The 10077-nt window shown below is 38.5% G+C and overlaps 2 protein-coding genes across 5 annotated transcripts in view; one reads left to right on the top strand and one right to left on the bottom strand.

Annotated features, from left to right (window-relative positions):
- The window catches only part of LOC134199623 (uncharacterized), a 500100-nt gene that overhangs the window by 87835 nt on the left and 402188 nt on the right, over window positions 1-10077 (bottom strand). The window lies entirely within an intron of this gene.
- LOC101745411 (zinc finger protein 112) lies at window positions 729-3467 on the top strand. 3 transcript variants are annotated; one of them, XM_062670911.1, is made up of 3 exons: window positions 760-858; window positions 1276-2288; window positions 2332-3467. In XM_062670911.1, exons 2-3 carry the CDS (start codon window positions 2274-2276, stop codon window positions 3340-3342), a joined length of 1026 nt encoding a protein of 341 aa, XP_062526895.1. In that variant the 5' UTR covers window positions 760-858; window positions 1276-2273; the 3' UTR covers window positions 3343-3467. The 3 variants fall into 3 exon arrangements, with proteins under 3 accessions (XP_012547835.2, XP_062526895.1, XP_062526894.1); XM_012692381.3 differs by having other exon boundaries at window positions 729-858; window positions 1276-3467; XM_062670910.1 differs by having other exon boundaries at window positions 852-989; window positions 1276-3467.

Genomic DNA, 10077 nt, shown 5'->3' with positions numbered 1-10077 from the left:
AACTAAAAGTAAAACTGATAATTCTGTGGGTGCAACAAAATATTTATATCTATAGCAATGCTACATTTTACCTACAACGCTGCACTGTGACGCCACATTTGTGCACTTTCACAGATATTAAACAGTTAATAAACCACCGTTATTACACATTTAAACCTGAAGAAACACTAAATAGACAAAATAAAACAAATCACACAACTTCACTCCTCGCGTTCCCGCCAAAAAGTCGATTTTAATTGTTTTTTTTTTTTTTTAAGGGATTTTATGACCTGGTAACTAAGACCTTTAGGTCAAGTCTTATTTTAATTTTAATGATACGTAACTTTTATAAATGAAAATGATATTATGAAATGAAATGAAGTTGATTATTATGAAACATGGCATGAAGTGAAATGAAAACGAAATTAAATGACATGAGATGAGATGATATGGGATGAAATATAATCGCAGTAAAATGGTGGTCTTTTACTGAGATTTTTTCAGTGGACTTTTTGGAGGAACCCGAGAAGTTACGTCCAGTAGCTTTGTTTCATTTTCCCACATTTTTGCACTTTCACAGATATTAAACAGTTAATAAACCACCGTTATTACACATTTAAACCTGAAGAAACACGAAATAGACAAAATAAAACAAATCACACAACTTCACTCCTCGCGTTCCCGCCAAAAAGTCCGATTTTAATTGATTGACACTATTGACCATAGATTAAACACTTATTATATTTGAGAGTTTGAGAGCTATTGACAGTGTTCAAAAAGCATAGGCTGTATTTTATTAGTTCTAATTTGAAAGAACTTTATACATACTCACAAAATTATAAAAGTATTTCTATTTAGATCCCAAATAGAACTCGAGATGTAAGTTTTACGTGTTTTCTAGTTTCTCGGACTCTCTCTTCGCATCTTGTCCTTAGCAGGGTGCAACAGCAGTTTACAATATAACGGACATTCCGAACTCAATTCTAGTTACTGATGAAACTCACATTACGGTCATAGCGGACTCCGGTCATGATCCCTTTATTGAAACGTAGTGCAGCCGTTATTACAATAGAAATTTCGACCTCACATTAAAATTTCAAAGTGGATAGTGACATTCCAGTAGTGATTTGTATGGGCTTTAATAGTAACTTAAAAACAGTTACAGCTTCATTTCTTGATACCGGTGCCGCAGACAGAGAACTTTCTAATTTAAACTCACAATAGATTAAATAATGCTACAAAAAAATGATAATGTATACATTTCGCTGCAGCTAAAATTATCGTTTCTTCACACAGGAGACGAAAACTTCGTCCCGGACAAAGTATGTAATTAAAAAATCTACAGATTGGAGCCACTCTGAGAGGCAGAGTCTTTGGAAGGAATATGAAATTGATTATCTCATACAAGAAGCAAAAGTTCTACTATATTTAGTCCTAACATTCCATTGCACTTTGCATCAGATGTTTTGATGCTCGATTGGTGACTCTTGGTTGGGTGTTGGCTTGGTTGATTTGTGATTTTAAGTTTGATGAGACAATAGAAGGAGGTTGGAGGAGACATATACATGCATAAGTGCAGTCTGTGATATAACGACATCGATTCTGCATTTTATTCAGTGTGGTGCAGACTAATTTGCAAATATTTGAGTTCTATTAATATTTGTCGATCACTACAAATTCAACAACCCACAGACAGACTCATAATCAAGACTATAGATGTGTACAGCAGTTTAAAGTAAATAAGATCCAAATTTAATCAAATTCTGAGAAGTTCATTCAACTTATTAGAGAATTAAGAGAATGTGCAAATTAAAAAATATAATGTTGACACTCAAAATAGAATGGATACTATATATATACACACATTGACAGAATAAGTCAGTCTTCCGTACTCGCCTTACGAGTGAGATAGTCAACATCTACCAGATTAAAAGAAGAGATGTAAATTGAGTAGAGTAAGGGTCTGAGATAGGTAGCGGAAGGTCTACCTTATGCATACGATGTAGCGCATAATTACATAGAATTATTTGAGAACATGAAGTACAATATATATTTATATACTTAAGTATTGTTAGGTGTTATTTTAATTTAATGTTTAAGAAAGACATACTCTAAAGAGGAAATGCTTGTTTACGGTTCATTCAGTATTTTTCAGATGTTTGTTCTTTAAATATGTTACTTGGGAAACTATATCAGGTGTAAAAAATTTGTGTGAATCGAAAGTTTTTATAAATGATTAATTTAAAAACACATGTCAAAATGCGTACAGCTCAGAAACTTTATGTTTGTGAAGTATGCCAGAAAAGCTTTTCAAAAATTTATAATTTAAAAAAGCACCACAGAACACATACTGGAGAGAGACCGTATATTTGTGAAATGTGTACAAAATGTTTTGCACGAAATGATACATTAGAAAAACATTTGAGAACACATACCTCAGAAAAACCTTATGTTTGTGAAGTGTGTGAACGAGCTTTCGCCCAAATTGGTCATTTAAGATCGCACCTGAGTCTGCATACTGGAGAGAAATCATTCTTTTGTGAGATATGTGAAAAAAGCTTTTCCCGAATCGATACTTTAAAAAAACACACAAGAATACATACAGCAGAAAAACCTTTCATTTGTGAAGTGTGTAAAAAATGTTTTACACGAAGTAGTGATTTAAAATCTCATCTAAGAATACATACTGGAGAAAAACCGTATGCATGCGAAGTTTGTGAAAAATGTTTCGCTCATGCTGGTAATTTAAAAACACACATGAAAATACATACTGGAGAAAAATCTCATGTCTGTGACAAGTGTAGTAAAGGATATGCACACCTTTCTCGTTTGATAATTCATCTCAGAACACATACTGAAGAGAAACCTTTTGTTTGTGATGTGTGTAAAAAAAGCTTTTCACGAATGAGTGGCTTAAAAACGCACATGGCAACACATACTTCAGAGAAGCCACACGTTTGTGAAGTCTGTACGAAATCTTTTGCACATACTAATTATTTAAAAAAGCATCTGCGTATACACACTGCTCAAAAACCCTATGTTTGCGAACTATGCGAAAAAGACTTTGCACATTGTGATTATTTAAAATCACACATGTTAACGCATATGGAAGATAAACCTTACGTTTGTGAAGTGTGTCTAAAAGGTTTTTCGCAAACAAGTCATTTAAAATCACATATGAGAATACACACTGGAGAGAAACCTTTTGTTTGTGAGGTATGTAATAAAGGTTTTAACCATATCAGTCATATAAGAACACATATGAGGATACATACTGGGGAGAAGCCTTATGTTTGTGAGGTGTGTGAGAAAGGTTTTTCACAAATTGCTCATTTAAAATCACATATGACAATACATACTTGAGAAAAACCGTATGTTTGGGAAATGTGTAAAAAAAAAAATTTACACAAATTGATAATTTAATAGTTGTTCTGAGAATTGTATTATAGATTAGATTAAATGCAAATTATACTTATAAGAGTACCAGTCTTACCTATTTTTCTTTATGCTGGTCAGAAATGGATGGAGAAAGTTTCTCGCCGGATCTTCTCGGTGGGTCCCGTTTTCGATTCGGTGGTAGATTCAACTTAGCATTGCCCTTGCTAGGGCCAGTGTTAGCAACACCTCCGGTTTAAGCCCCGAAAGCTCATCTACACGCTAGGGCAATGCTGATATGGTCTCTCAAGGCTATCAGCATAGAAATCAAAATTAAAAAAGTCACTAGTACTTAACTTGTGTCGACCTAATCTACAACTTTTCAGGTTTTTTAATTATTGCTATGATGAGTGGTCGATCTCACAGCCCACCTGGTGTTAAGTGGTCAGCGGAGCCCATAGACATTTACAAAGTACAGTTCGACCAAGCTAAGTTTGCACCTCGCATCGATTACGATACACTGCCGCTTAGGTACGGTCTGAAAAAAGGATTCGCTATGACTTTAAAAATGTAAACAAATATTTGCTAGATTTTACTTTGCATTTATTGTTTTTAACAATGTATTATACATAGGTACATTAGGATATAGCGATATCAGGTTTTTGTATTAAGACCACCCGGGCATTCTTGCACTTTTTTTGTATCCCAATTGATCAGTAATAATTTTCCTTTATGTTTCTCCCTTCACTGTGTATGACCTTTCCTTTCATTTTTGTTGCCCACGTCTAAACCTAGGACCTAAACCTAAAAAAAACCTTGCAACGAAAAAGATCGGACGATACCTCTGGGAATGTCGCCCAGAGGATCCCGTGATCCGCCACCTACGGAGGCGCCCGGTGGAAGTCCAGCATCTCCCTCGCAGACGAGATATGAGTTCTAAGGTCTCAGTGTTTACAGTACAACGGTATAAGATAACTCTCTACAAAACTTGCATACGCCCCGTCATGACGTATGCAAGCGTAGTGTTCGCTCACGCAGTCCGCACTAACTTGAAACCCCTTCAGGTTATTCAATCGAGATATTGCAGGATAGCCGTCGGAGCACCATGGTTCCTCAGGAACGTGGATCTCCATGATGACCTGGAACTTGACTCGATCAGTAAGTATCTACAGTAGGCATCATTGCGCCACTTTGAAAAGGCGGCACGACGTAAGAAACCTCTTTACTACATACCCGATCGTGTAGACCGAATGGTAAACAGTCGACATCGCCCAAAACACGTCATTACGGATCCTCCCGATCCATTAACGGTGGTTTTACGTACCTCAAGCACCGGTCACAGTCCTCGTTGAACCCGTAGCTTGCGACGAAGGGCTCGACGAGCGAATTAACCCATAGACACAGCCAACTGAGTTTCTCGCCGGATCTTCTCAGTGGTTCGCGTTTCCAATCCGGTGGTAGATTTTGCGAAGCTCTGCTCTTGCTAGGGTCAGTGTTAGCATCACTCCGGTTTGAGCCCCGTGAGCTTACCTACAAGTTACGGTTACGCTGAAATAGCCTCTCAAGGCTATCAACTTAAGTAGGGAAAAAAAAGAAAACAACGGCTGCCTCGCCTTTCAAATCGCAACGCATTACTGCTTTACGGCAGAAATAGACAGGGCGGTGGTACCTACCCGTGCGGACACACAAGACGCCCTACCACCAGTAATTACGCAATACATACGGTTTGCTACAGCTCTACATTTCACTGCGGAGCCGTTGGTGGTTGACCCTTGCGATTATTCTTATTTTTTAAAAGTTTCACTTCTATCGTGTGTAACTTGCACACACACACATTTTTTGTTTTGCAATTCTTTTTTTGGGTATCCGGAGTTCTCAATTCTGTGAATAGTTGACAAAGGATTAATGAAATGTATCCCAGCAGCACGAAATCCACTAATTATATTTTTACTTTGTGTAAGTTTCGAGGCATCCAGTAATATCTTCAGTAATTCGGGGAATATTTGTGTTATAATAATAATTTATATATACAGTCAAACCTGGGTAACTGAGAACTGGATAAGTGAGAAAACTCTATAAGTGAGAGTAATAGCCAGGACCCGTCATTTTAAGCTCCCAAAACCTCTATTAGCGAGAAACAGAAACAGTAAGAGAGAGTCGTTTTTCCCACATGGACCTCCGTAAGTGAGACTGCTACTTATCGATAAGCGACAGTCGAGCTTTATTTATTTATATTATTAGGAGGAACAAATCACAAAACAAATTACAAATTCATCATTTGCTATTTTATGACTCATTCTTAACTTTCGTGAAACTTCCTACCATTGTTTTTGTATTGTTTTCTCGTCAATATTGAACCTGTTCTATTTCGTGAAACTAAATAACGTTGTTATTTTATCGCATTCTTTTCGAATGGACACGTGTGCCTGTGTACCGTCCTGTTTGTCGGACTTACTCAGTTTATCGTTAATCAATTGCGAAGGAAAGTTCTGTTCTGCATCATGTCAAAACGGAAAATTAAAGTACTGTCATTAAGTGAATAGTGAATGCGTTTGAATCCGGAAAATCGCGAAATGAAATTCAGAGGGAGCATTAGCGAGAAACTCGGGTTAGTGAGAAACCTCTATAAGCGAGAATGAGATTGTGCTCCCTTGAACTCTCGCTTATCCAGGTTTTACTGTAATTATATTTGATCGTCTGACCACTGCCTTATTCGTGCTACCATAATACTCTCTCGTCTTTGTCGTTGAACGACGACCGGGTATCGAAGAGTTTGGCGGTATATGTCAGCAGATTGGGATGGGTTGCGTGAATTTTACGTATCCTACCCATGGGGGCGGTTCTGCTTTTCCTCTGCTGATCCTGACCTAACCTGATCCTGCTGATCTGTGCGGACCATCTTAAAGACGTGGTGTTCCAGGGGATGGAATTGTTTATTCCCTCCTCTGAGGTGCCCGTTGGGGGTCGCGGCAGACCCTGGCATAACAATGCCAATAGGGATGCTGCACACCTTAAGCGGTCCGCATACGCGGCCTGGGATGATCCCAGGAGACGTCAGGACCCTAACGTCTCAGATTAAAGGCGGAAATATAACGCCGCTTCCAGGTCCTACAAGAAGGTTATTGCCAAGGCGAAGTCGGAGTACGTTGGTAGAATTGGCGAACGGATAAGAGAGCTATCCCTCTGGGAGCCGTGCTTTTTGGTCGCTCACCAAAGATGCAAAAGGAAACGCAGTTCTAATATCCCACCACTATTCAAACTCTTCGCCTCGAACTCGACTTTGGACGACGGGGTGCCACACTACCGAACATCCCTCGGTATGATAGCTCCCTGCCGGAGATCTTCTTCACGCAGTGTGCAGTCAAGCGGGAGCTCCGACTCCTGGACGTCCATAAGTCGAGCGGGCCAGACGGTATCCCCGCAGTGGTTCTGAAAACATGCGCCCCTGAGCTGACGCCTGCGCTTACGCGTTTGTATCGCCTCTTATTGCACTAACAGGATTCCGTCTTCATGGAAGACCGCCCACGTCCACCCTATCCCCAAGAAGGGTGACCGGTCGGACCCATCGAGCTATAGACCTATCGCGATAATTTTCTTGCTTTCCAAGGTGATGGAGCGAATAATAAATACACAACTCCTGAAGTATCTTGAGGATTGCCAGCTGATCAGTGACCGACAGTATGGTTTCCGTCACGGTCGCTCAGCTGGCGATCTTCTTGTATACCTTACTCACTAGTGGGCTGAAGCTTTGGAGAGCAAGGGCGAGGCTCTTGCTGTGAGCCTTGATATCGCAAACGCCTTCGACAGGGTCTGGCATAGGGCACTTGTGTTGGAGCTACCTTACGGAAGCTAGCTTGCGGTATCCCCGAGGGTCTCTGCAAGTGGATAGCTAGCTTTTTGGATGGGCGGAGCATCACGGTCGTTGTAGACGGTGACTGCTCTGATACCATCACCATTAAGGCTGGCGTTCCACAAGGTTTTGCTGCAAGACATGCTGTCTATTGATGGCATGCATTGCTATGCGGATGACAGCATGGGGGATGCGCGATACATCGGACATCAGCGTTTCTCTCGGAGTGTGGTGCAAGAGGAATGATCAAAATTTGTGTCTGAAGTGGTGAACTCTCTAGGGCGAGTCCCCGAATGGACGGGATGGCTGAATTGAACTTGGTTAAATTCAACCCGTTAAAGACACAAGTTTGCGCGTTCACTGCGAATAAGGACCCCTTTGTCATGGCGCCGCATTTCGAATAAAATAATATATTCTACTCAAATACGTTATTCAAATTAAAAGTATTTTATTTGAAACAAATTTGCCCTTTATTTAATTTGATTTCAATGAGTATCTTAGAAGATATTGCAGTTTTAAAATAACATCGCAGCAAAATAACGATACAAGCGCATAATAATGATGTACAAGGCGCCGCTGCGCCGGCCGGTCGGTGCGTGTCGGCACGGAATAAGAATTACAAGAAAGAAGAGCTAATGTTGGTTTCGTTGTAGTTCAGTAAATGAAAAGGTGGTATAGTAACCGGCAAACATCGTGAGCAAATGACCTTGACTGCGCAGAACCGAATTTTAGATCACTTTGGTGGTGAGGGTGAGGCGCGACGGCAGGGGAAATCGTATCGAGCGCGTTATTGGTAGATCAGTCGAACCTTGCGTCCCGCACCGCGCCTTCGTTCCGCTTGCTCCCAAAAGTACGCTTGCGTACAGTGAAAAGTCTATCGTTATTAATCGTTAAGTTATATTTTGTTATAATTGCTTGTTGACTTTGTTGCCATTGCTATTTGTTGAGTGTTTGTTGATTTTTTATAAAAAATACACTATGCCGCGACAAACGGGTGTAGTATTCAAAAGAAAGGGTAGAAAAATTGTGTACGACGTATATTGCTTCATTATAAAACAGGGGAAGAATAATATTATGGAAAAAGTAAAACAGACTTCGGAAGTAACAAAAACATCAGTGAGTACTGTTAGGTGCATTATTAACGAAGCTAAAGGCTCTGGCTTGCTCATCGTGCTTGGGACTCCGGGTAAGAAAAGATCAGGGAAGAAGAAAGTTACCGGAATGGATAGTTTCGTTCAATCTGTAATAAAAAGATGTAATCATAATAACTACATAACAAGCAGCGAAACTCCGTACCGTAGAAAGGCTTCGAAAATTTTAAAGAAGATATACATTTTAATGGCTCTGAATGAAGTTTACGACGAATTATGAAAGAGCTAGGCTTCAGATGGAAAAAAAAACAGAAAATAATCGGAAGCTGGTAATTGAAAAAAGTAACATTCGATTACTACGAATCGAATATCTTCAAAAAATAATTAATTATATACAAAAAAGAAGATCGAACCGACCGAGGCGTAAACTACACCGATGAGCCCTATGTCGACTTATCACGATGATGGCGACTCGGGTGATGAAAACAGTGATGATGATAATGGTCAAGATTATGATAACGAAAAAAAATTACAAATACCAGCTTCGCTTCAACTGAACGAAGACCTGGCAACAGCTCTAGTTTTGACTTAATAGAAGGAATATCTATTTTACCCCAAAGAAAGAAAGAAAGAAAGAAAGAAATCATTTATTCGCCAAGCATAGTGAAAATGAGTTATTACATAAATTAAAAGCAGCGTGTATGCTTTGTCATTATTTGACATGCGAATTTTAGTGCAGTGCATAGTTACAATATTATGTAATTTACCATTCATTCATCCATAATTCAACTAATAATTAAAAATCCATTTATTTTCAATGTCATCCCCAAGAAAATCATTCACGTGATAATAATTTTCACTAATAAGATTACCTTTTAGGTTTTTTTTTAAATTAAAATCATCTAAGTCTCTTAATTTCTTCGGTAGTTTATTAAATATCCTAACGCTCATACATAGTATACTATTATTCTTTAATGTAGTTTTGGTTTTTGGAAAACATAGCTTATCGTCGCGTCGATTTCTGTTTGCCACATTAGACATCTTAGTGAATCTATTGGGACAAGTTTTAACAAAAGATGCAACTTCGTATATATATAGACAAGGAAGGGTAAAAAGTTTATGCTTTGCAAAATATGGCTTGCAGCTGTCGGCTATTGCCAATCCAAACATAGACCTTAAACACCTTTTTTGTGCCTTAAAAACTTGATCTTTCTGCGTTGAGTTTCCCCAGAAAATTATTCCATATCGAAGACAGGGTTCAACTACACCACGATATGCAGTTAGTAAGGCGTCTGTGTTTAAAATAGAGGATAATTTAAAGAGTGCATAGGCCGAGGAGCTGACACGTTTACACAGTCCGTCTGTATGAGATTTCCAATCTAATTTGTTGTCAATTTTTACACCGAGGAAATCTACATTTTCTGTTTCATATATATGATTGTTATTATTATAAATGGTCAAATTAAATTTATTTATTAAATTATTATAATTATTAACCTATATTTTTTGTTGATGTTCTAATAAATATATAAATAAATACATATGATGATTTTAATAATTTAATAGCATTATGACGCAGAGTAAATAATGTTTTTGCACGTGAGTGTACCATGCGCAAACTTACCCCCACTACGTCAACAAATGCTCAAGAAGTTTGCCGGCTATTATACATTGTTAATTGAAAATTCGAAATTTTTGAAGTACTCATTTAACTAATCAACAGATTTCGACGCACGACTACTTTTTATATTTTGCGTGTTGCACTTTGACACATTTTGAAGA

The sequence above is a fragment of the Bombyx mori genome, chromosome 11, assembly GCF_030269925.1.
Source record: "Bombyx mori chromosome 11, ASM3026992v2".
Lineage (NCBI taxonomy): Eukaryota > Metazoa > Arthropoda > Insecta > Lepidoptera > Bombycidae > Bombyx > Bombyx mori.
The sequence above is the reverse complement of the archived record's forward strand: the minus strand, read 5'-3'. Positions and strand labels throughout refer to the sequence as shown.

Excerpts from the sequence above, each read along its gene's own strand:
- LOC101745411 (XM_012692381.3), top strand. The coding sequence starts at position 2,212 with ATGATTAATTTAAAAACACATGTCAAAATGCGTACAGCTCAGAAACTT.